This window comes from Dendrobates tinctorius, unplaced genomic scaffold, assembly GCF_039654945.1.
Source record: "Dendrobates tinctorius isolate UK_male_01 unplaced genomic scaffold, ASM3965494v1 ptg000159l, whole genome shotgun sequence".
Lineage (NCBI taxonomy): Eukaryota > Metazoa > Chordata > Amphibia > Anura > Dendrobatidae > Dendrobates > Dendrobates tinctorius.
The window spans coordinates 3584669-3612093 of NW_027361826.1; the positions used below are offsets into that span (position 1 = coordinate 3584669).

The following is a 27425-nucleotide window of genomic DNA, read 5'->3' on the forward strand; positions in this document are numbered from 1 at the left end:
GGCTGCCCCCTGTATCTTCTGCTGAATGAACGCTTATCTGCCCCCGGCTCCGGTGGCGTCTCCTCCTCTGTGGCCGTCTACAGTAACGTTGGTAGTGTGAAGAGGTAAAGTCACTGCGCTGTCACACGCCTGGTCAGGGAGCTGATTCGAGCTCCACTGATCCCTTAAGTGCCAGCTCACACGGAGATTCATTTGTATTAGCATCTTAAAGACCGCTAATACAAATTAATAGAAGGACACTGCCCCCCTGCCACCACCACAAAGATTCCGTTTTTATAGGGCCTGGAAAGGGGAGAGAAGATTAAAAAACAAAAATATTGTTTTTTTAAAATCCTGGTGCCGCCCACTGCGACCCACCGCCCTAGGCACTGAACCACCAATGCCTACTGGCCAATAAGGGCCTGACTATTATGACACTTTCTGGCTGGTTTCATATTAGCGTTTTTTTGCACAGCGCTTCATGCGTGTCCATGTGCATGTGTCATGCGCACCTATGTCTAACATTGGGGGGCACATGGTCTAGCATTTGCATGCGTTCATATGCGTTTTCGTGCGCATACGTTTTTTAAGGTGTGCGCCCAGGCGCGCAAGACGCAACCTGTTGCATTTTTGGATCAATCCAACGGCACCAAAAAAACGCATGCGCACACTTGCGCACGGAATGCGACAAAATAACGCATTACAGTCTATGGGAACTCAGGCGTGCACATGGACATGCGCACACCTGTGTTAAAAAACGCATGCGTTTTAAGAGTTAACACGGCTTGAAACTGGTTAAAACGCTTGCACCTAAAAAACGCAAACGCATGCAAAACACATGATGTGTTTTTTGCATGCGTTTCTACTGCACACGAAGCGCTGTGCTAAAAAACGCTAATGTGAAAGTAGCCTAACACTGTACTGTGACATATATACATCATCATTATCACATAGTGTACTGTCATAATTATCTATGTGCTTATTACTGTATTTTAGCAATCACTGATAACACTGCTATGTGGTCATATGGCCACACAATGCTTCATTTTTACAAATACATTACTTATATCTGCATTATGTGGCTCATTAGGCTCCTGTGTGCGCATGCGCCTGCCGCCTCCCATTCCATACTACTGATTTCGGAAGTCCTGTGGTTGTTGCTACGCACCGTTGTTCTCCGTCACCTAGGCGACACCGCGTGCATGCGTTCCACCAGCCGGAAACCGGAAGTCACATGACTTTATGAGCCCGGAGTCGGTTCTTTGTACGCCGCAGGCACAGTACAATTTCCTTTTACACATGCCCTGCCTACGTCACGTGATCGTTTTTCCAGCTTCTTACTGGCCACTTCGGCGTGCTGCGCACCGGAAGTAGCTGGACGAAGTGCATGGTGGGGTGGAGCTGCTGTATATGGTTGCTCCAGGACAGTCTTTGCACGCAGGTATTTCTTCTGTTCCTGTGGTAATGTGCTGGTGTGTGTGGCTTCTCATTACTAGCGCCTCAGTAATTGTATGCTAGCAAGTTCCTCACATGGCGGCTACATCTCTGGCCAGCCCAGCATAGTCTGGACTATGTCTATGTAGTGGATGGGGCTGGCTGTGCCCTCAGGGTGCGGCTCCTTTGGCCTTTATATTTATGTATTTTGACAATTTTTCACACGTTCTACTATTCATCCACCTAGCACCTATGTCACTGGTTCTATGTTGTGTTTGATCCAATTTCCTTTTATTTTATAGTAATTGCAATGTCCAGTAAGTGTCTATTGTGTGTTTATGCAGCGGCCGGATGTTACAGCATAGATGGGGATTTCTAGAGAATCCATGTGCACTATGAATGCATGTGCGCCTGTGGATCCCCCGCGGACACTGGTCTGCCTTTCAGAACCGCGGCACTTCAGTTTCTGAGATGCTTGTCTCCGCAACATAAGTTGAATCCAATAGAATGTATCGAGTGCGGTAAATCCCCAGGGTTCAGTGATCACATGCTCATTTACCTGGTTTCAGTAGACAGCATCGCTTTTGATACAGCGAACATCCGCTGATCGTTCCAGATCGTGGGCACATAGCCTAAAGCTAGCACTGGTAGGATTATCTAAAGTGATCCACATGTTGGTGTGGTGCTCGCCTTGATGCACGTTTCAGCAAAAGCCCCTTTCCATGCTTGCCGTCATGTCAATGATTCTCCTCCTTAGAACGGTCTCGGCCAACAAGAGTGATAATGTTCATGTGACGTATGGTGTAAACCCAGCACAACACAAATACATCCCAGCAGCGCGAGAGGAGATGTAAGTGTGGGTCCAGAGTCCTGGTCATGGGTACAGCCACATGAGTGGGACTCCCACCTGCCTGCCCAAGGCACACTCCAGCAAATATCGGACGTGTGCAAAATCCAGCTTGGTTAGACGATGAGCATATTTTTTCTTTTTTTGTGTGTTTTTTGCTTTGAGGTATATTGTATTAATAAGAATTAACTTGCTAGTAGTGTGAGTGATGTTATAATGAGAAAATTGCATGGATGAAATCTGAAAAACCTAAGGGCTGGCACATGTTGATGCGGTAAAAGCTTCAGGAAAGAAGGGAGCCTGTGTCACTTCAACATGCAATCAGTAAACTGTTCAGAAGGTGACATTTCTATATTAACCCCTTAGCGACAGAGCCAGTTTGCAGCTTAATGACCGGGCCAGTTTTTACAATTCTGACGACTGTCCCTTTATGAGGTTATAACTCTGGAACGCTTTAATGGATCCCGCTGATTCTGAGTGTTTTTTCGTGACATATTGTACTTCATGTTAGTGGTAAAATTTCTTCGATATGTCTTGTTTTTATTTATGAAAAAACAGAAATATGGCGAAAATTTTGCAATTTTAAAACTTTAAATTTTTATGCCCTTAAATCAGAGAGATGTCACAAAAATTTCTTAATAAATAACATTTCCCACATGTCTACTTTACATGACCACAATTTTGGAAGCAAAATTTTTTTTTTTTGTTAGGAAGTTATAAGGGTTAAAAGTTGACCAGCGATTTCTCATTTTTACAACAAAATTTACAAAACCATTTTTTTAGGGACCACATCATATTTAAAGTCATTTTGAGGGGTGTACATGGCAGAAAATACCCAAAAGTGGCACCATTCTAAAAACTAGACCCCTCAAGGTGCTCAAAACCACATTCAAGAAGTTTATTAACCCTTAAGTGCTTCACAGGAACTAAAAGCAATGTGGAAGGAAAAAATTAACATTTAACTTTTTTTTTGCAAAAAATTTACTTCAGAACCAATTTTTTTTATTTTCACAAGTGTTAAAAGAGAAAATCAACCACAAAATTTGTTGTACAATTTCTCCTGAATACGCCGATACCCCATATGTGGGGGTAAACCACTTTTTCAGCGCACGGCAGAGCTCGCAAGGGATGGTGCGCCGTTTGACTATTTCAATGCAGAATTGGCTGGAATTGAGATCGGATGCCATGTTGCGTTCGGAGAGCCCTTAATGTGCCTAAACAGTGGAAAACTCCAACAAGTGACCCCATTTTGGAAACTAGACCCATTAAGGAACTTATCTAGATGTGTGGTGAGCACTTTGAACCGTCAAGTGCTTCACAGAAGTTTATAACGTAGAGCCGTGAAAATAAGGAATCCATTTTTTTTTTCCACAAAAATGATCTTTTCACCCCCAAATTTTTATTTTTACAAGGGTAACAGGAGAAATCATACCCCCACAGTTATTGTACGATTTGTCCTGAGTTCGCTGATACCCCTTATGTGGGGGGGAGCCACTGTTTGGGCGCATGGGAGAGCTTGGAAGGGAAGGAGTGCCATTTTGGAATACAGACTTTGATGGAATGGTCTGCGGGCATCATGTTTCGTTTGCAGAGCCCCTGATGGGCCTAAACAGTGGAAACCCCCCCACAAGTGACCCTATTTTGGAAATTAGACCTCCTAAGGAACTTATCTAGATGTGTGGTGAGCACTTTGAACCCCCAAGCGCTTCACAGAAGTTATAAACGCAGAGCCGTGAAAATAGTCTTTCTTATTTCCACAAAAGTGATTTTTTTTTTTTTTTTTTTTTAGACCCCCAAAGTTGGTAAATAGTGGAAACGCCTCAATTCTTGCTCCAAACCCTAACCCCAACATAACCCTAATCCTAGTTTGCCCTAGCAGAAAACTGAAAAAAATTTTTTTTCTTTTTTTCGTTATGTTGGCCTAACTAATGGGGTGATAAACGGGGGGATTATGTACTATTTTGTTTATTTTGATCACGATGATAGTTTATCTCCGTGATCAAAATGAATGAATGGAATCTGCCAGCTGGAGCTGGCAGATTCTCGGCGGGCGCACTGCGCATGCGCCCGCCATTTTCCCCGGATCCAAGATGGCGGCGCCCACCGGAGGACGTCGGCGGCGTCCACCGGAGGACGTCGGCGGGACGCAGGACCACCGGGAGTGGACAGAGGACCACGGAGAGGTACCGGGGGGTGATCGGGGACCCTCTTTCTCTCTCCTCTGATGTGCGATCACATCAGAGGAAAGAGAAATACAATTTAAAGTCGCGGCTTTTTTTTTTTTTGCGGTCGCCGTTATAGGGTTATTAACGGCGATCGCAAAAGTGGGGTCTGTAAAAACCGACCAATTCATGTTCTCTGGGGTCTCAGCTACCCCCGGCAGCCGTGACCCCGGAGAAAATCTGACACTGGGGGGCGTTATTCACTTTATCCACAGCGCCGTAAATTAGCGGCGCTGTGGTTTTAGTATCCTTAATTACCGCCGTTAAAAGGCGTATCGGCGGTCGCTAAGAGGTTAATATGCCAATTTCTATGGGCTTCAACTTAGATACTGCTTTACTTTATCCTGACTTTACTACCCTCCCCTCAGGACATTAGTCAGTACCTTTCTGGGTGTGCACCCCTTGTTTTTATTTATTTATTTATTTTTTTTAACTTCTATGTTTTTATGACATTGGTTTGTTATTCTATTTGTTGTCACTTGATCCTAATAAAATTTTTGTTTCACCATTTTTTGATGTATTGGGACTTTTATGGTCGGATTAATTTATTCTCTTTTATTTTCTGTTGATCATTCACGGCGCTGTGGTTTTAGTACCCTTAATTACCGCCTTTAAAAGGCGTATCGGCGGTTGCTAAGGGGTTAAAGTGCTGAAAACAATTCTAATTGGTTCACAAGCTTCTACAATGGAATGACATTTCTCTATCTCCCATGACAGTACCACATAGAGAGGGGATCCGCCCTTCAGGGACAGGGAACCTACAGATAAAAAGGGCGGTACCTCTTCCTCACTTCAGTTGGTTTCCTGTCCCTGATGGGGAACCTTCAGTTCCTGTGGTACTTGGCAGAATGCAGGATGAAGATCCAGGGCCCGTCAGTCTGGGTTCCGGCAGCGGGGTGGCCCCTGCCACGGCTGGTGCAGTTCCTGAAGCCACCACCGCTGGGTCCGAGGGGGTCTTTCAGGTTGAGCGGGGGGAGAGTAGCGCGGCCACCGCTCCAGAGAGGAGGCAGCAGGGCTGTGGAGTCGGTAAGCCACAGTTACGACTCCGACTCCTGGATTTTATCAGGCTCCGACTCCGGCTCCGACTCCTTCATAAATGGCCAATTCATAACAACAAATTTACTGCTGTAAAATATTAAACATCGTACTTATTCAGTTTGTCACCATCATATAAGTAATCAGACCACTTAGAGCAAAAACTACATTTATTAGAATACAATTAGAATATAGCAAATAACTTTTATAAACTTTTCTAAACTGTAAGTAAATATGCAATAAACACTTATGCAGATAATAAGAAGAAATCTATAAATTTGTCCTCAGAAAAAGTATTGCCTCTGTCAGATCCTCCTTCATGGATGCCCTCAAATCTGATCTAATTATTTTGAGAGCAGAGAACAACCTCTCTACACTAACTTGTGTTGGTGGCAAAGCAGTAACCACTCGGGCAACATCTCTGACAATGTCAGGATAGAGGAATCGCTTGTTGCACTGTTATTTTTGATGAACGGTCAAATTTCTCAATTTCTTTTAGTGCACATGAAAAATTCTGCTGAAATGTACTGGCTGTGTTCCTTGATGGGGATGACTCTTCTTCTATGCGGGAACGCTTTGCACGGTCCTTGTGATCCAAATATTTTTTGAAATTAAATTCTTCATCAGTTGATGATGAGGGTGAAGATGTGGCAGGATGACCAAATTCTTCTTGTTCCTCCTGACTGTTCTGCAACCCTTTCATCCTTACTGCTATTTCAAACAGAGCTTCTTTTCCTTTACTTAGCTGTTGATCATCTAGAAGAATCCGATGCATTGGGTCTACATAAACAGCTGCCAAAAGAATGTTATTTTGTAATAGTAGCTCCTCTCTCCGTTTCATTGATGTAGCAATGCCACTTGCAATTAACCCTCCTCTTTGGGACAGGCGAAACATCAGGTTCTTCCACTCCTTTAAGAAAATACCTGGAGTTAAGTCCTCTGCTTGTAATTTTTTAGTCACTGTAAATGGGTGCTCTAGCAATTTTTCCAGCTCAGTCACCTGATTCCACTGACTTTCATTTAGCGTCAGTTGAGGGTTAGCCATGTCTACAAGAAAGGTTTTCAGTTCAACCAAGCGCTGAATCATTAAGTACTGCCCCATCGTGTGGCTTGATCAATAATTGCCCCTTTTCCAGCACGTCTCTTCAAAATTGAGTCAACTTTAGGGGTTCTGGCAACAGTAGCCAATTTTCTCACCTTGCCAATCAGTGCAGCAGCATGTCCTTCTTGCAGACTGTCTCTTATAGCCAGCTGTAGCGTATGCACAACACAGCGCATGTGATGAATGAAAGAACATATTGACACAGTTTCAACAAGATCATCTACACTATCATGTTGCTGTTCATCTGAAGCAACTTCAGTTTGCTCCTCAGTTACAATACTGTGTTCCTCTATTTCAAACATTTCTGTGTCTGTGGACCCAGAATGTTCTTCTAGCTGCTGGTCACCATCATTACTCTCATTCATTAGCTTAATAGTACTTATCATATTTGAAGCATTGTCAGTTACGACAGAAAGAACTTGCTTTTTTTTAAGTTCATAGTCTTGCAGAACCTTTTCCACCAAGACCTGGAGAAACTCACTGGTGTGATGAGCTTTGGTGTCTTTTACTGCCAATGTCTTGGTAACTATTTCATTTTTGTGACAAACAAATCGGACATTGATGGCAAAATAGTTCACTCTGTGACGTGTGCAGGCATCCATTTTAAGAAACAAAGCGTCCCTTGAGAGTTTTTTAAGTTCTTCCTTTTGTTTAAAAGCTTCTTCGATTACTAATTTTCTAATACTCTCTCTCTCCAGAGAAACACCAAGCTTGCGGGCCATTTCCCCATTCAGACACAAAAGCTGGTCATGAAAATAATGAAATAGGCACACTATCCTTTACAACAAGCTCTATGATCTGTTTTTTAAATGTATCTACTGTCATTGTCACAGTAACTTTGTCACTGACAAAATATCTTGCAACTGATGGCTGCAAAGTTCTCTGCTCCTTTGTTTGGTTGGAAGAGCTGGGCACTGGTTCATTGGTTTGGATGCAGTCTTTCTCATCCACTGCTTTCAGTACTTCTGGATGAAAGCGCTGTAAATGTCTCTTTAGATTAGAAGCTCTGGTAGGAGCATTTTTATCTTTGCCTGAATATGCACTCATCTTGGCTTCACAGCATTTGTTTTCGTCTGGATCATTTGTCATACACTGACAGACATAATGTTTTCTATCTTGAGTGATGGTGAAATGTTCAAATACAACTGATTTAATGTGATGCTTCTTTGACATTCTCAGGTTTTTAATTCTGCATTCACAATCCAAATGACAATTGTTTTTCCTAAAAACAATTGTACAAAATTATTGCCAGGTCGTACAACTGATATAGTGGTCAGTAATACTGTTATTATTCCTCATGTACTCACAGTTAACTGATGCAAAGTTTGTTGAAAGGATAATACTTCTTAAGGTACTGTCACACTTAGCCATGTACCAGCGATCCCGACCAGCGATATGACGCGGTCAGGATCGCTGGTGCATCGCTAAGTGGTCGCTAGTGAGCTGCCACACAGGCAGATCTCACCAGCGACATTGCTGGGGATGGGGGTCGCTACTTACCTGTCACACCAGGCGATCCTGCATCCTCCCGCCCGGCTCCACGCGTCGCTCGTCTTCACAGCAGGAAGCTGACGACGAGAAACGGTCCTGAACGTTCTCGCGCGATCAGCGATAATCAGCGGGGGAGCCGGTCGTAGGTATCAGACACAGAGCTATCGCTAGCAATATCGCTATAACGTCACTAGTTATAGCGATATTGCTAGCGATATCTCTTAGTGTGACATGCCCTTTACAGTCTTCCTCTTCTGAGTAGCAGGCAGCTGTGAGATGCTTGGAAGACGCACACCTAGTATGATCTAGTCTAGAGGAGGAGCTTTACTACTAAGAATTTGCAACACATTTTCAGTTTCATACATTATAAGTAGGGGGGTTGGGGCAGCATGAGGTTAACCAAGTATAAGATTAGATAAGGGCAGTGGAGAACAGTGACACACAAGAAGTAAGAAGTGTGTCTATCTCCAGCAGAACTGCTTATCACTGTTGTTCATAGTTTGATAGAACATATATATTTGAGTAACATTTATAAAATTCATATGAAAGTTCAATTATGAAATATTAATACATTTGTTTTAAAGCTGGAGTCGGTACATTTCTACCGACTCCGACCAAAACTAACTCCGACTCCACGACTCCGACTCCACAGCCCTGGGAGGCAGGGGCTTTTCCGAGGGTGCGCGCGCGGGGCAGCGTGCGCACCTAAAGGTGAAGGAAGATGGCTGCCGCTTCGGAAGTAAAGCGGGGGTTCCTGGCCAGCGCATGAGCAGCTGAGGCGCTCTCCAGTGACGCTACCGCAGGAAGAGCGGCGGACCGGAAGTGAGCGCAGGACACCAGGTGGTATATTCAAAAAGGGGAAAGTGTGCAAACGCTCCTGCTGCATGCAATCCCTGTGAATCATGGGAGGACAGCGAGCAACAGCAGCAGCACCTCCATCAGCAGCAACAAAAGTCGCAGGCTAAGACTAGTTTCACACTAGCGTTTTGAGGCGCAGCGGATGCTCGTCATGAAGCTTCGCCCCCTGCCGCGCCTCCTCTGGTCAGCTCCGCCTATGGGCGCATTACTCTGCATGTGACCTGCGTACCCTATCTTTAATCCCAGCAAAGAGCAAACAGATGAACAGCATACTAGGGCACACAAATCACCACATGAACAGACGGAGCTATTTATCGGAAGTATTGCGGTATATATTTCAGTCAAAAAACGGAGGTGCTTGCATGAAAAAACATGAATATTTCAATGTGAAGCGACAAATGGAGAAATATGCAGCACTCACCAATATAGCTGAAAAACTGCGTCTTTATTTCACATGAATTCCATCAATAGATATGTGGACATGCAGGACGTTAGAGGGCGAGTAATCGCGAAACGGCCGTTGTCCGGCACCTCCCTACCCTAGCATTCCTCTAACGTCCTGCATGTACCCAATGCTAAAGATAGGGCATGCAGCGTCATGCGCCCATAGGCGGAGCTGACCGGAGGAGGCGCGGCAGGGGGGAGGAGGTTCACGGCGAACGTCCGCTGCGCCTCAAAACGCTAGTGTAAAACTATCCTTATATATCCTTCTGCAGACAAGAGATGTGGACAATCCAGCAGCCACTCTACACAGCTCAGCAGAAATTCTGTCACAATGGACAATACACCATCTCCTAGAAGCCCTTAACTAGATCCTACCCCTCCTCCGGAACTGGTACCTGCGGCTGCATCTGAGCGATCTTCGTGAAAGTTCACCATTGTAATTGGGGTTCCCCTCCCTGCCTTTTTAGGGAAGGAAGAGATCGGGAAAGATGAAGCATTACCTGCGTCCTGGGATAAGGTTTTTCATTCTTGCATAGGACAAGTGCTAGGCGAGCAAACCCCAGATTTCGTCTGAGCTGAGATCCGAGGTCAAAAGTGCCTTTAAGGCTAGTTTCACTCTAGCGTTCTTGGGCGCAGGGCCGCTGCTCAGCTCCGCCCCCGGCTGCACCCCCTCCGGTCAGCTCCTCCTAGGATCGCATGATGCTGCATGCGATCAGCGTACCGTATATTTAGCGTTGGGTACGCTGGTCGTGCGCTGGTCTGATTTTGCTGGCGCTGCGCTCAGCACACAAAAATGCAGCAGCGTGTTTTTGTGCGCTGGGCACAGCGCCAGCAAAATCAGACCAGCGCACGGTCAGCGTACCCAACGCTAAATATACGGTACGCTGATCGCATGCAGCATCATGCGATCCTAGGAGGAGCTGACCGGAGGGGGTGCAGCCGGGGGCGGAGCTAAACGGCGGCCCTGCGCTGCGCCAGATAACGCTAGTGTGAAACTAGCCTTACTCCCTCAAATGGGGATAAGGTTAGGAGGGAATAATAATGATAATCTTTGTTTTAATAATAATCTTTATAGCGCTAACATATTCTGCAGCTCTTTACAGTTTGCACACATTTTCATCACTGTCCCCGATAGGGAATTTAGATTGTGAGCCCAATCAGTTTGTCTTTGGAATATGGGAGGAAACCCACGCAAACACAGGGAGAACAGACGAACTCCTTGCAGATGTTGTCCTTGGTGGGATTTGAACCCAGGACTCCAGCGCTGCAAGGCTGCAGTGCTATCCACTGAACCACCGTGCTGCTCAAACCATTGTATACTCCCAGTCTTATTCCTCTAGCTCCAGGGGCATAGGCTCAGGTGTATCAGACAAATCCTTGGACAATGAAAAAGGGGGCGTCACTGCTTCCCCTTAGACGAAGTAGATACCCTGGTAAAAGCAGTGAGCTCTACCATGGGGGTAATAGACCCTCGCCTTGACAAAACAGTGGAGTACATAATGTTTGGGGGGTTAGGCCAGAAGAGGCGTAAAGCTTTTCTCCTAAACAAAAACGGAGAAACCGACAGGAAAAATTCGACGGTACCATCCCTTAAAAGGAAATGCCTATTTTGAGGATGAGGCATCAACATCGTGGGATGAAGCCCCAAAGCTTGATGTCGCAGTGGCCAAGGCCTCTAAACAAAAATTTGCCATCCCCTTTGAGGACATAGGAACATTGAAAGACTCCCCCGGACAAGAAAGCTGACACCTTTCTTAAAGGGGCATGGGAAGCAGCCGGGGGAAGTCTTAGGCTATGTGCACACGTGTGGATTTTTAGCGTTTTTGCCGCGTTTTCTCGCCGTGAAAACACTAAAAATCCACAACGCATTGAATTCAATGGCATTCCGCACTTGCTGTGCTAATGCTGCCTATTTTTCCCCTGCGGAATCGCATCGCGGAAAAATACGCAGCATGCTTATTCTTTGTGCGGAATTGCAGGAATTCCGCACACATAGGAATGCATTGTTCCGCTTGCTTTCCACATGTGGCTATGCCCACCATGTGCAAAGTAAGCGGAAAATGTGCGAATGGTACCCCGGGTCTGGAGGAGAGGAGACCCTCCTCCAGGCCGTGGGTACCATATCCCTGTTTAAATAAAAAAAAAAAAAAAAAAAAAGGGTTAAGATAAAAAATTGTGATATTCTCACCTTCCGGCGGCCCCCACAGCCATCCCAGGCTTCAGCGATGCTCCCGGCAAGTCCCGTTCCCAGTGATGCCTTGCGACAATGACCTGTGATGACGTAGCGGTCTCGCGTGATGCTACGTCATCTGGGGTCATTGTTGTAAGGCACCACTGGGACCAGGACTCGCCGGGAGCATCGCAAGGATCGTGAAGGCTGCAGGGGCCGCCGGAAGGTGAGAATATCACGATTTTGTTTTTTTAATTATTTTTAACATTCTATCTTTTTACTATTGATGCCGCATAGGCAGCCTCAATAGTAAAAAGTTGCTCACACTTGTCAAACTCTGTTTGACGAGTGTGACCAACCTGTCAATCAGCTTTCCGAGCGAGTCTACAGATCGCTTGGAAAACGCTAGCATTCTGCAAGCTAATTACGCTTGCAAAACGCTATTTTTACGCGGGAATTCCGTGGCAGGGAGTTGCGAAATTTCCGCGGAAATTTCTATGGCAATTCCGCACGTGTGCACATAATAATAATAAATTATAGTAAGTTTTATTTCTATAGCGCCAACATATTCCGCAGCACTTTACATTTCAGAGGGGATTTGTACAGACAATAGACATTACAGCATAACAATAACCACATAGATTATAACAAATACCAAGAGGAATGAGGGCCCTGCTCGCAAGCTTACAGTCTATGAGGAAAGAGGTAGACACGAAAGGTGGGTGGTAACAGTTGCCCTGATTGTATGGACCAGCCATAATGTTAAGTGTGTAACAGTACAGACACAGAGGGCTAATGAATGCATAAAGCATGTGGGGAACATGATGCGGGGAACCTGGTCATGGTAAAACTTTTGGCTGTGCCACACAGGGATAGATTAGGTTAATGTGTTGAGGCGATAGGCCAGTCTGAATAAATGCGTTTTCAGGGCACGCATAAAATTGTGGGGATTGGGGACTAATCGTATTGACCTGGGAAGTGCATTCCAAAGAATTGGCACAGCACGTGTAAAGTCTTGGAGACGGGAGTGGGAGGTTCTGATTATTGAGGATGCTAACCTCAGGTCATCAGCAGAGCAGAGGGTGCGGGTAGGGTGGTATACTGAAACAAGGGAGGAGATGTAGGGTTGTGCTGAGCTATGGAGGGCTTTGTGGGTGAGGGTAATAAGTTTATACTGAATTCTGGAGTGGATGGGTAGCCAGTGTAACGACTGGCACAAGGTAGAGGCATCGGTGTAACGATTGGTGAGGAATATGATCCTGGCTGCAGCATTCAAGACAGATTGGAGAGGGGAGAATTTGGTAAGAGGGAGACCGATTAGAAGAGAGTTACAATAGTTGTGACGAGAATGAATAAGAGAAACAGAGTTTTTGCAGAGTCAAAAGTAAGAAAAGGTCGAATTCTAGAGATGGTTTTGAGGTGCAGATGACAAGAGCGAGCCAGTGATCGAATGTGGGGGGCGAAGGAAAGCTCGGAGTCAAGTATGACCCCAAGACAGCGGGCATGTTGCTGGAGAGTAATAGTGGAACCACACACAGAAATGGCAATGTCGGGTATAGGTACATTAGTAGAGGGAGGAAACACAAGGAGTTCAGTCTTTGACAGGTTCTGTTTCAGATATAGTGAGGACATGATGTTAGACGCAGCGTTTAGACAATCGCCGGTGTTTTCTAGAAAGGCTGGCGTGCACATAACCTTAGGCCGCCATAGCAGCTACCTGTGCCTCCAGATCCCTTATGATATGGGTGAATCAGTTAGAGAAACAGCTGTGGGATGGGGTGCCCATGGACAAAGTACTGGAATCCATTCCCTTGATTCAGGGTGCAGCTGCTTTCTTGGCAGACTAATCAGTTGATTCAGTCAGGTTAACGTCCAAGTCTGCGGCTCTCTCGAATGCGGCCCGTAGAACATTCCGGCTCAAGTGCTGGCCGGAAGACTTGCAGACTAAACATAAACTATGCTCAATCCCATGTGAGGGAAAATTTTTATTTGGGGAAACACTGGGCGATATCCTTCAAAAAGCAGGGGATAAGAAGGGATTCACTAACCTGCCCCCTCCATTACTTAAACCAGTGTACCCCAACTTCAGTCCTCAAGAGCCACCAGCAGGTCATGTTTTCAGGATTTCATTAGTATTGCCCAGGTGATGGAATTATTGCCTGTGCAGGTACTGCAGTTATCACCTGGGCCATAGTAAGGAAATCCTGATAACATGAACCGTTGGTGGCTCTTGAGGACTGGAGTTGGGAAACTCTGACTTAAACAATCCTTTTGGAACAAAAAATTTTCATAGAAAGCCGCCAAGGGAACAGAATAGATGGGATGATGGGAAAAGGAAGGATAGAGGGTTCCTCTTTGGAAATTCTTCCAGAGATGAAAAGTCCTCAAAGTGAGGGTTTTTCCCGGGTGGGGGGGAAGATTATCCCATTTCCTTCCGGTCTGGGAGAAAATCTCGAACAGCCCCATGATACTGAATCTGCTGAGGACGGGCCTTCGAATAGACTTCCACTCCCCCCCAGAACTTTGTCATAACTCCCCTGAGGTTATCTCCACAGAACAAATGGCCCTGGAATGCGAGGTTATGGACCTCGTAAGGAAATCCGTTCTTCAGGAAGTCCCTCCCTAGGAAAAGAGGAAGGGATTCTATTCTACTCCCCATTATTCCTGGTGACCAAACCAAATGGGTCTTATCGGACAATCATAAACTTACGTAGACTAAATGGATGTGAGAATGCAGAATTTCAAGATGGAATCCATAAAATCGACCATCAAAATTCTGTTTCCAAATTGTTTCATGACTGTTCTGGATCTCAGCGATGCAAACTATCATGTCCCCATTCACAAAGAATCCCAGAGGTTCCTCAGGCTAGCTGTTTCCATAAAAGGGGAGATCAGGGAACTTCAGTACAGAGCCCTCCCCTTCGGATTATCAATAGCCTCCCGGGTGTTTACCAAATTATTGGCAGAAATGATGGCTCATCTGAGGGAACAGGACATTTTGATAGTCCCCTATCTGGATGATTTCTTGATAGCAAGCAACTCGGCTTGAGACTACAGGGAGCAGCTGGACAGAGTGATGAATACCCTAGTAGATCTGTGCTGGCTTCTAAACCTTAAAAAAAATCAAGATCAAGGCTAGAGCCAAGCACGGTACAGGAATTCCTGAGGTTAATATTGGACTCTCGGAAAAAGGAGTGCCGACTCCCAATTCAGAAAAAAGGGAAGGTCATAGACCTGGTGTCTAGAGCCTCACAAAACTCCTCCATGACTTTGAGGAAGGCCTTGTCACTACTGGGTTCCCTTTTCGCTTGTTTACCAGCAGTTCAATGGGCACAAATCCACACCAGGGATCTCCAGTGGGACATTATAAAGAACCAGGCCACACTAAGGGGCCACATGACTTTATTTTTAACCACTATTCATTCCCTAGATTGATGAAGAGATGTCAGCAACCTGTCCAAAGGGGTCTCCTAGGCAACAGTGGTGTCCCGAGTGGTTACCACCGAGGAAAGCCCCACGAGATGGGGGGCTCACCTGGGTGACAAGATTACTCAGGGGGTGTGGAGAGGCTGAGAGCTCGAGGCATCCCCAAACCAGAAAGAGCTTTGGGCAGTGGGTCACGCACTGTCAGATTTTCTATATATTCTACAGGGTCATCATGTCCGGGTGTTTTCGGACAATCAGGTAGTAGTGGCCTATTTAAACCATCAGGGGTGAACCAGGTTCCGGACCCTAATGGACGTAACTTCCAAGATTTTCAGACTAGCAGAGAGCAATCTTCTGTCCCTGTCTGCATTTACGCATTCGGGGGGTGGAAAATCAGAAGGCAGTCTTTCTGAGCCGCACTCAATTGAAACAGTCCATTTTCAAGCAGATTGTGGGAATGTGGGGGGCCACGGTAATGGATCTGTTTGCCAACATCAACAACAGAAAGGTAGAAGCTTTTTGTTTTCTAGATCCCAGGGGGAATCCTCAGGCCCTAGACACTTTCATGATTCCATGGACTCAGAGCCTGTCATATGCCTTTCTCCCAACTGTCCTCATCCCAGAGGTTCTACGGAGGGCAGGACAAGGCTAATATTGTTAGCCCCCTTCTGGCCAAAAAGAACTTGGTTCTCCTGGCTGAGGATGCTTTCGATCACCGATCCTTGGGTTCTGCCGGAACTTCCGGACCTTCTTTCTCAGGGAGCGGTGTTCCACCCTCGGACAGCAAACCTTCATTTAACAGCGTGGAATTTGAAGGGGCGCTGTTCAGAGAGAGAGGTTTTTCTGAGAATTTGGTTTCTACACTACTAAAGAGTAGGAAAACTGTCACCACAAAAGCTTATGGTAAGACCTAGAAAAAATTCCTGTCCACCTCAGGGGCAAGAGTCCAGGATGGAGTCTCAATCAGTGCGATTCTTGAGTTCTTACAGAAGGGACTGGAACAGGGCCTGGCAGTCGGCACTTTTTAAAGGTACAGATAGCAGCCCTGGGAGCACTTTATAATCAGGATATAGCGGGCGACCCGTGGGTGGCACGTTTTATCAGAGCCTCTGCAAGATCTAGACCAGTAGTCAGTCAAAATCTACCCACTTGGGATTTAAATTTGGTCCTATCAGCGCTAACAGGTCCCCTATTTGAGCCTCTAGATTCAGTCCCTCTCAAGATCATATCACTACATAACGGTTTTCCTTGTGAGAGTGAGCGACATACAGACCTAATCTGCAGGTCCTCCCTTCACGAGTACTGGATGATAGGGTTATTCTAAAACCTGACCCGGCCTACGTGCCAGAGGTAGCTTCTTGTTTCCATAGGTCCCAAGAGGTAGGCCTTCCTTCCTTTTTGCTATAACCCCAGAAATGGAGAAGAAAGATTCCACACATTAGATGTTAGGAGATGTCTGGTTCAGTACCTAGAATCCACCCAGAAGTGTAGGAAGGAAGGATGTCTTGTGTGTTTTCAGGGGCTTAGAAAGGGACTCAAGGCTTCCAAGAGTACCCTGGCGAGAAGGATAAGGCCTGTTTCACACTTCCGTTTGTTTCCATCAGTCAAAATCCGCCGTTTTGCAAAAAAAAAAAATGGAGCCGCCATTTTTTTGGGCGGATCCGTTTTTTTCGCATTGACTTGCATTAGCGGCGGATTTTGACGGATGGTCATCCATTGGATCCGTTTTTTGACGGATCCGCCAAAATTTTGGCGTCCGCTTACTTGAGTGGACGGACAATGAAACGTTTTTTTCTCTGCACGGATCCGCTTTTTCACATTGAGCATGCCCGGAAGAATTTCCTGTCCAGAAATTTAACCCCAAATCCTGTTCTGGCGGCAGGAAAAATTCTCTCTCCTTGTCTCTTCTTGTCCCAAAACCCTGCGGTTCCTTTAAATTTCCGACTCCAGCGGATCCGTCAAAACAACGGTCCGGTGGCATACGTTGTGTCAAAACGCAAACGGATCCGTCTTTTGCATTTTTTCACGGATTGCAACTGACCAAAAAAACGGAAGTGTGAAAGAGGCCTAAGAGATGCTATAGCTTTAGCCTACTCATCCAGTGGGAAAGTTGTCCCGGAGGGTCTGAAAGCTCATTCCACAAGAGCAATGGCAACATCCTGGGCGGAAAGGTCAAGAGGTATCAATAGAACAGATCTGTAAAGCCACCACTTGGTCATCACCTTCCACCTTTTTTTAAGCACTATGGGCTGGACCTAGCCTCTTCTTCTGATTTGACCTTCGGGAGAAGGGTTCTTCAGGCTGTGGTCCTTCTCTAAGTTACAAATCTCTGTAGTTCTCTCCGTGGTGCTATCATGGGGATAGAGAAAGACATAGTTACTTACCGATAACAGGATTTCTCAGAGCCCGTGAGAGCACCCGTTTTGTCCCTCCCATCACGTGTGTGTGGTGAGCACGTTTTTTCACTGCTTGCAGTGTGTTTATGTATAGACACGTTTTTTTTTGTTTGTTTTTTTTTTTCTTTTGATAAGCAGTACGATAATGTGTATAATTTGCTGCCATTAACTTGGAGGTCCTCCGATGCTCTGTAACACAAGTGATGTGAGGGAGAGGTACTACCCTCTTTATTTGTAGGTTCCCTGTCCCTGAAGGGCGGATCCCCTCTCCGTGGTGCTGTCATGGGCTCTGAGAAATCCCGTTATCGGTAAGTAACTACGTCTTTTTATTTGACTGTAATAAGTAGGATTCATCAGTAGAATGGCTGTGGATACTTCATTATCCAATATTCTATAGATATAATCAAAATACTTGAGTCAGAATGCAACAATAAAAATGGATTCTCAATCTGTAGATGACCCTATATGAACGGGACAATTTTAATTTCCAAATCCACTTACGGTACTTTCACCTTTTGCAAGACTACAACTAATGTTCCTGAACAAATGGTGGTTTCAATCGTCAGAACTGGAAGGGAGTCACCCAAAAGATGGAGCTGGCTCCCTCTTCTCAAGGGAAGAGCAGAGGGGAGAATGTTACTTAGGCTCCAGTGCACCATTCGGTTATCATTGACCCAGGCAACCAGCAGCAATTCACCATCAACATGGACACCTGGAAGGCAGCCGTCCGAGTGGCAGGAGCAGCAGCCGTCCCAGTCAGAGGATCAATGCACTCAAGACTCCTCGGTGTCCAGAGAAGATACACTACGTATCCCACAACAGCTTCTGAATTCGATACCCTTAAGTGACAGCGTGTGGGGAGTGATCTTTGTGAATGTCACCATTTGTTAATAGGCCCCTTATTGATTGTTTAATTCGCTAGGAGAGTAACATTGTGCATGTGCGCTATGCAAAAACCTAGCAATGGACTGGCGGAAGGACCTCTTTTCCGACTGAATCCATGGGACCATTAATGAGGAAACCCCCTGACTTTGCAGCAAGCCTTAAGTCTGTTAGATCTGAAGTAGAGGGCTCTGTAAAAACCCTATTACAGTCAGTGGTAAGATCCAGGCACTCATCAGCAGATAGTGGAGGAGACTAGAGGACTGGTGCCTTGCCCTCGTTCTCAAAAAGGAGATCTTTTTGAGGAAAGATTCAGAGTTGTGGGACAAGGTCCCTAGGACTGATGTCGCTGTATCCAGATCATCAAAAGGATCAACACTAACCTTTTTGAAGATTCAGAGGTACTCCGGGACCCATTGGATAAGAAGGCTGACACTTATCTAAGACACACATGGGAAGCGACAGCAGGAGGGCTTAAGCTGACAATCTCCAGAACTTTTAACCCACAGCCCCTTATGGCTTGGCAACAACAGCTGGAGAAACAGTTTAAGAGCAAGACCTCAAAGGAAAGGATCTTGTCCAACCTGCCCCTGTTGCATGGAGCCGCAGCATTCCTAGCGGACACATCCACTGACTCTGAGGCTAGGTCTGTCTAATGGGCCTTGTGGCTCAAAGGCTGTCCTGGAGACTTAGAATTGAAGAGTAAGTTGTTCTCCATAGCCTGTGATGGCCAACTTTTGTTTGGGTGAAAAAGATAGGTGACATACTAGAAAAGGAGCTTTCCTGGTTTCTCAGGAGAGTTGAGGAAGACTTCCTTTCGAAGGAAGAAATTTAGTAGGTGACGTCCTTTGGGAGAAAGAAGGAAGTGGGAAAGGGAGTCCGGATTCATGTTCAGCGGTTCCTCCTCCTCTTCCAGAAAGTCCTCGCAATGACGCCAGGCCAACAGTAGCAGAAAGGCTTTCCCTCTTCATTCAGGCCTGGGAGAATATCTCTTCCACCACCTGGGTCCTGGATAGAGTAAGAAAAGGCGTGAAAATTGACACGGCAGAATTCTGTCATTCATAACAACAACTTGCTGTAGAGAAGCAGGTCCTAGGTGAGTCTTTGGGCAAAAAAAAAGGGATTTTATTCCCCACCCCAACTTTTTGATTAAAAAAAAAAAAAGCTCATTCTGAATGGTCTCAATCGCTGGATAAAAAAAAAAATCACACTTTCAGGATGGAGTCTGTGAATATGGCCACAAATGTTCTTCCCCACAACTGTTTTATGGTGGTTGACTTAATGGATGCTTATTATCACATCCCAGTCCATCCAGACAATCAAAAATACTTGAGTGGCCCTATACATTCAAGGAAAGGTCAGATCTTTCCAATTTTAAGGCCCTCCCCTTCAAGTTGTCTGTAGCTCCGAGGGTGTTCACCAAATTGATAGCAGAGATGGCTGCCTTCCTACGTATCCGGGACACAGTCTTACTTCCATATCTCTACTACTTCCTCCATGGTAGGAAGATCGGAAGACCACTGCTACTCAGTTGAAAGAGGTTACAGCAGTCTCACAAAATCTAGGCTGGATGGTGAACACTCTAAAATCAAGACTAAGACCCTTCAGGGTACAGACCTTCCTGGGACTTGTTCTGAACTACAGGCCTGTTAACCGAAGACAAGGTGGACAAGGTTGTGAACCTGGTCTCGGCAGCTGTAGCTTTCCTTAGGGACAACTTTGGAAGCTCTATATGTCCTTGTTGGGAACCCTGACAGCCTTCATTGCAGCACTCAGATGGGCCCAGTTCCACACCAGACATCTCCAGTGGGAAATCCTGTCTGCACAGAGATCACCAGAAGGGAGGGTGGATCTTTCTTTTTAATGGCCAGACACTCCATGTGGTACGCAGATGGGAAATTTCCCAATGGGTCCAATGGGTAAGGCCAGTAAACGACATAACGGACGCGAGCCTCTCGGGTTGTGGCACACCTGAGTCATGCAGTTCAGGGATTGTGGAAACTACCCAAGAGGATGGCCATCAAATCCTGGGTTGCGTTGTCCGCATCATATCATGCTGCGGTGGCATATATCAACCACCAAGGGGAACACGCCCTAATGGAAGCAGCAAACAAAATATTCCAGATGACTATTGCTCTGCTTTTGTCACTTTTTTACAGCACTGCACATAAGGGGCAGAGAACACCAGGGCAGACTTTCTATAAGCAGCAACAAGTTGAAGCTTGGGGGAATGGGCCCTAAACTCATAAGTGTTTCAGCAGATACTGTAGTTCATCAATGGGGCTTAATAGAAATGGCTTTGTTTGCTGACACACAGCAGAAAGGTAAAAAAAAATTCTGTTCATTGGACCCAAAGTGAAATCCCATATGCGGTAGATGCCCTCAATATTCCCTGAGACTTCAGGATTGCTTATGCCTTTCCTCCAATAGCGATGATTCTGGAAGAAGATAAGGGAGGATCAGGCAAGAGTGATTTCTAAATGCCCCCCTTCTGGCCAAAAAGACCATGGGTTTTTCCTACTAAGGCTGCTTTTACACTTACCGTGTTTTTGCGGCCCCAATAGATTTCTATGGGGCCGCAAAATCGGTCAGCAAAAATTCCACCGTGTACCGTACAGCCGTGAGGGCCGTATTTGCAGCCGTAATTAAAGATTGAGCTTGCTCAATCTTTTTCACAGCATACGGACATGGCCCTGATTGTCTTTGTGGCCCCATTGATTTTCAAACGGACGTTTTTTGCTGTGCACCGTGACTTCTGGTTTTGCGGAACGCCTTTTTTTTCCAATACTATTTCCATAGTATTGGAAAAATGAAAAATGTCAATCCACAAGCTTTTTGCGGCCCGTTACTGTGGCAGACCGTAAACATTGCGGCGATACGGGCCGCAAAAAAAGCCGTAAGTGTAAAAGTAGCCTTAGAGTAAGGTCAGTGTCCGATCCTTGGATTCTGCCTGACATTCTGGACCTTCTTGTGCAGGGGCCAGTATTCCACACTCAAGTGAAGGGCTTCCATCTAGCAGTGTAGAGCTATTGGCTCAAGCCTTCAGCTGGACCCATCCTAAAGTTCCTTCAGATGGGATTTGAACTTGGGTTGGCTACTAGTACCCTTAAGGAGGTCCATGTATCGGCTTTAGGGTCATTATATAGTAACCTTGCAGCCAGTCGCTGGCCATCAGTACTCATAAAATTGTGTGGATCTAGGCCAGTCCTAATCCCCAGCGCCTCAGAGGGCATGCTGTAGTCACAGCATCGCACCCTCTGTGCTAAGATGTCAGATTTCAGAGGGGAAATTATGGGAGAGGGAGGGTCAGCTAACAGCATTGGGCCACATAGTTTGCTGCGTGGTCTGCTGCTATTGGCGGTATGCCAGTGCTATTCTATGTGGACGTTTTAACCCATTGCCTATATATACACTACTCCCCCTTAATAAGGCCCTTAAGCCGAAACGCGTGTAGGGGCCGTGGCACCGCAGGTCTGAGGTAAACAACTACTATGTTCTCTATGCCTATGCATTTTCTCTTTACCTCTGAGTAACATCAATTTATGGACTGACTACTGTTCTTTACCTGGTGCATGCCAGTATAATTACTCCTTGTATATGTGATGTTTTCTAGGGCATTTTTGAACTCCTTTTATATTCCTCTGACCTGCGGTCCATCAGTTTTGTTGTTTGTTCACCTGTCCTTCCATCCCTTTGTAGTATTTATATTATACATGTTAAATTTTTTATGGTTTCCTTAATAAAATATTTTTTTTATTGATAATTTTTGTTCTTCTATGTGCATTTTTTTTCCATATGGTTTATGTATTTTAATGCATTGAACTTCTTTAATTCTGAACCCTATATAAGGGCATAGTTGTCTAGTATTTTTGACACTATGCATTGTCATCTAGATTAGATTTTAATCCGTAATGCTGTAGATCTGCCCCCAACCTGACCTGTAAGAAGAAAGGAGCTTTTATTATACCCGCTTGTGGGGCGGTCTGGTCTGAGGGGTGTCTGTTCTTGGTCTAGCGCCTCCCATCTTAGAATCGCCGTCTCTCCCCACCCCCCTTCTTGCACCATGTGCATGACGTGTCCCTATGTCATCAGCACGGTCTCCTCTGCATCTTTCTCCTGTGCTGGTGTACTTCTCTGCGCTGACTAGGGCAAAGTAGAGTACTGCAGTGCGCAGCTGCTCTTAGGCCTTTTCTGTCACCTGCACATTGCAGTACTTTGCTATGCTCTCAACAGGTCAGACAATTACGCCTGCGCAGGAGCACGTTGCCGGGGAGCCTGTGTGGATGACAAAATGACACTCCACAAGAAGGACAGCATCGCAAGAAGATGGAAGGTGCTGGACCAAGAACATCGACACCCATCGGACCGGACCGCCCCCAGGTGAGTGTAGTAGAAGCATTTTCTTGTCTTGCAGGTCTAGAATGCTGTATATCAGGCCTAAAAGGTGGTGTTTGCATCTCATATCTGTCAAAGCTGGTGACAGGTTCCCTTTAAGAATAAATGCGGTGTCGTCACACATGAGAAGAGATGCACGACCCCAGAGACACATCTCGGATAACACCCAATTGAACTTGACTATATAACTTAGTTATAACTAACTTTAAAAGCTAAAATAAAAAGTGGTTGAATAGCATTTTCTCTTCACAATCTCCTTCCAATTGGAATTTGTTTTCCCTTTTTCAGTACATATCGGGGTAAAATGGATGGTGGTGTTCAAAATGTTCAATTTGTCCCACACAAAAATCAAGCTCTCATACAGCTTTGGCTTTGAGGGAAACTTTTTTTTTTCCTTTATATAGTCCTCCATTGTGGAAGAAATGGAGGAGATAAAAGTGCGGAAAAAAAAAAAGATTAAAAACTGGCTGTGTCAATAGGAGGGAATCTGTCGCTGGCTTTTTCCAGCTAATCTTAAGGTACTGTCACACTTAGGCCGGTTTCACATTAGCGCATTTTCAGCGCGCGCACGGCCGGGGGTAGCTCCGCCCCCGAGCCGGCTCTCTGCCCGGCGTGCCCGCCCCTTGCTTGTAGCGCCGCCTACTAGCGGACAGCGGCGCCTGCGATCGGCGCACCCTATCTTTAGCATAGGGTGCGCAGATCGTGCGCAGGCCGTGCGCTAGTTGCGCTTTGACCTGTGCTGCGCACTTTTGACGGTGCGCCGTGCGCGCCAAAATCCGAAAAGCTTGATTTTGGCAGAGAGCCGGCTCGGGGGCGGAGCTACCCCCGGCCGTGCGCGCGCTGAAAATGCGCTAATGTGAAACCGGCCTTAGCGATGTACCAGCGATCCCGACCAGCGATATGACGCGGTCAGGATCGCTGGTACATCGCTAAGTGGTCGCTAGTGAGCTGCCACATAGGCAGATCTCACCAGCGACATCGCTGGGGACGGGGATCGCTACTTACCTGTCACACCAGGCGATCCTGCGTCCTCCCGCCCGGCTCCACGCGTCGCTCGTCCTCACAGCAGGAAGCGCCGCAGGAAGCAGACGACGAGAAACAGTCCTGGACGTTCTCGCGCGATCAGCGATAACCAGCGGGGGAGCGGGTCGGAGGTAAGTATCTCACACAGCGATATCGCTAGCAATATCGCTATAACGTCACTAGTTATAGCGATATTGCTAGCGATATCTCTTAGTGTGACATGCCCTTTAGAGCTGCATTATGTAGAGACAGACTGATTTTAGTGATGCCACTTACTGTTCTGCTTAGCATTTATAATCTCCTGTTGATAAAATGGTGGAGGACTGCTAAACCTGCTACTATGTGGTGAAACCACACTCCCACCTCTGACTGTACACTGTGCATAGGCAGAAAGCAATCAGAGGTATAGGCAGGTTATTCACGGTTCACTAGTCCAAACTTCTAGATATGCAGCAGATTAAATAGGTTTTAATCAAATCTGCTGCAGCAGAGTGACATGTGATTGAAATCGGGGTCTACCGTTACATCATGCTTCTCATCAGATGGGGTAGCAAAAACCTATTGACATATTATATTTAGTACCATAGAGAGAATACAAATATGATGGGGAAACCCGTAGAAAGGAATGTACATCCTGCAATTTCAATGTTTCCCACTAGATGGCAGTATATAACCACAAAACTAAAATTTGCTAGCTGTTAAAAAGAAAAAAAGCAAATAAAATAAAGCCAATGGACCGAAGGCACTAGTCCACGCCAAGTGTAGGGTCCCAACATTAGCCTCCAAGAAAGGCTGGTAACACCAGCAGAAAAGTCAGCAAGCATCCCTAAGTGGTATGCAAAACCACAGGGACATGTCCAATATTGAACAGAGTTTCACATTATACTTAGCAATAAAGTCCATTGGTCCATGAAAACCTAATCTGACAGTACTCTGGTGCCATCTGCGTGCTGTCAGTGTGTCACTGAGATGGGAGAAGGTGGAGAAATTTTTTTTTTTTTAGGTAGTTGTGCTTAAATAGTCCAGTTTTTTCATTTAGCAAATCTGTCAACTTCTCCTATGGAAAATAAAAAGCCGAGTCTTAGTACTTGACAGTTTTGATAAATTGGGTCCAATTAATCTGCCCAGCAGTGACTCGGCAAACAAAATTCCTCCAAGAGCAAATCTACAATTCATTTAGTAATTCACAAAATCCCCAGATAACATATAACCTTATCTGGTCTTAGGTGACATCTAAGAGCTGTGGTTTATAACTACCCAATAAACAGAACGTGGCAGAAAATCTAGTAGCAAGGTACAAACATTGATTTAACAAGCAACATTGCTGGTTGCACATCTGCAGATAAACACTGATCTAGATTCCCCAGCTCTTATCTGTAGTTGGTGGTTGGCCACGGCACAATTGTTCCCTGAAAGCGGCAAGAACTACCTTATTTTTCAAACTATAAGACGCACCCCAAATTTTCAAAAAGAAAATAGGGAAAAAAAAATGTCAAATGAGGGTCTGTCTAAGGCCAGGATCACACATGCGAGAAACTCTGAGTCTCGCATGTTAATACCCGACACTGCCAACGCCACTCAGGAGCAGCGCGTGCGGCTGCATGTAATGCTATGCGGCTGCACGCTCTGACCCGAGCGCCGGCGGCAGTGCCGGGTATTGATGTGCGAGACTCATCCGAGTTTCTCACATGTGTGATCCTGGCCTTACAGTCCGAATTCAGCTTACCGGGCGTGGGATCGGTACAGGTGCAGGAGTGGTCACAAGGGGTTGTTCAGTGGTCCAGGCTGGTGCGGTGGCCTCTGGGAAATCCCATCCCAGACTGGGGCAGCGGTGGCTCTCTGTGCTGCGTGGGGGGCTCCGCCCGCATTTTGTCAAAGCCCGGAGGCCCCCGCAGCTCCATTGCTGTGATGCAGTGACCTCCAGGAAAATGGCTGCTGGGGGCAGCACATGCTCAGATTCAGATCTCGTCCGGAGAGCCGCCGCCCTACATTTGTTGTAAGTATATTCCGACTATAAGACGCACCCCCATTTTCCCTAAAAAAATTTTTGGGGAAAAATTACATCTTGCAGTCTGAAAATGCAGTTTTAATTTTACAGCAGCAATGGTGAACTGATTTCAGTCCTCTCAAAAATGCCAGATAAAGTGGATTTTGGTCACTCAGAATATTGGTCTATCTGCCCTCCCCCTGGAGTAGAGATAATTAATTTTCTCCATGAGACACTGACTGTTGTGGAAGGCAGAACCAAGCAGCCAACATTTAATTCTTCTCACTTATTTTTTTTATATATCGTACATTTTTGTAATTTATTATTGCGCAGAATGAAGTCTGCCTCACTGATAATACATGTTATGGTGGGACTTATTGCAACTTGTATTCTTACCTTCAGCAGAGAATCAAAACCATGTAATTACTTCTCCTGATCAGTTGTCCCTACACAGTATTATGCCCTCTTCGCACTGTATTATGTTTCCCAGTTTTCTCAGTGTCCTTAATAATGGGAAAAAAAAAATCTGCTCCACTCTTCGTCATGTACTGAGCCTCAGGCACAGCTGGCGTGATGTATTGACGTTGTCTTGCCTTCTGCTCTGACACACAGGCTCAGAGGAAACTGAAGTCTCCCTGTTGCATCATTGTTTTTCCCGGTATCTGTACCCCAAGTATGCACATGGTGGTGACACTGAGATACCGGGGAGAGAGGAGGATGGCTGCGTGGTATGGGACCCCACTGTAGCCAGCCCGTGGGCTGTCATGGGCCTCACTGGAACAGCTAAAGGCCACTGGCCAAATTCTGCGCAGCTCTGTTCTACACCAATGAGTTGATGTCTGTTTTGAGACATGCATGTTCTATGTATTTATAGATGTGACACCTACCCCTTTAGTTTTGTGGCAGGCCAAGTAGTCCACGAAACATTTTTGCTCTACAACATGTATCAAAATCTCCCATACATGTTAATGTATCCGTGTAAATTTAAAGATGGCACATCAATTCCTTTGGGTAGTAAGGAGAAACCTCACAATTCTCTCATATGAGGAGAGTATCAGCTGGAACGTTGACCAAATGTTGAAATTCGGACCATTTTTACATAAGAGAAAAAAATACTGACATCTGCAAGCATCTCCGCCCCGGCAATCCAAGTCAGACGAGCACAATCAGTCTGCGTTATTTCATTGCGCTCCTGAGCCCAATTTAAACTTGGTGGGTACTAGGGAGGGCCTTCACTAATGGAGAATCCCAGCATAAACTGCAGCCAAGAAACGCCACCATTTCTTCAGATTAGTGAAAAATACCAAAGTGATGGATAGAAGTGTCACTTATGGGGAATCTTTTAATTGTAGAGATGATATCACCAGTTATTATTGCCTACAGGTTTAAGCAGGAGTGAAGCCCTTGGCTCTAATCCCTGCTATTATCCTCTTTGGCAAAATGTTTAAAAGTCACACGTAGTATCTTTATTTGAGATTTGGCCCTGTTTCTCCATTCAGCCTTTCCTTGATACATTTACTTGTATGTTTAGGGTCATTGTCTTGTTGCAAGGTGGATTTTCTAATGAGCTTTAATCTCTTGACAGATGGTCCATCGTTATCCTCAAGCACCCTCTTGTACAACGGAGCATTCAACGTGGATTCAGTGATGGTGAGCTTATGAAAGCCCTGGATCTCAGAAAGGAGTTACCATTTTCACAGCAAAAAAAAAATCTATTAACCATTTGACTTTGAA

At 45.7% G+C, this 27425-nt stretch overlaps 1 protein-coding gene across 4 annotated transcripts in view; it reads left to right on the forward strand.

Moving 5' to 3' along the window:
* Positions 1–1265: 1265 nt before the first annotated feature.
* The window catches only part of LOC141052269 (microtubule-associated serine/threonine-protein kinase 3-like), a 53253-nt gene continuing 27093 nt past the window's right edge, over positions 1266–27425 (forward strand). The window contains exons 1-2 of one of the 4 annotated variants that reach the window (XM_073549452.1): positions 1266–1420; positions 27277–27341. In XM_073549452.1, the coding sequence (XP_073405553.1) occupies positions 1390–1420; positions 27277–27341 (96 nt within the window). In that variant the 5' untranslated portion in view covers positions 1266–1389. The other 3 variants (XM_073549454.1, XM_073549453.1, XM_073549455.1) reach the window with 3 other exon arrangements.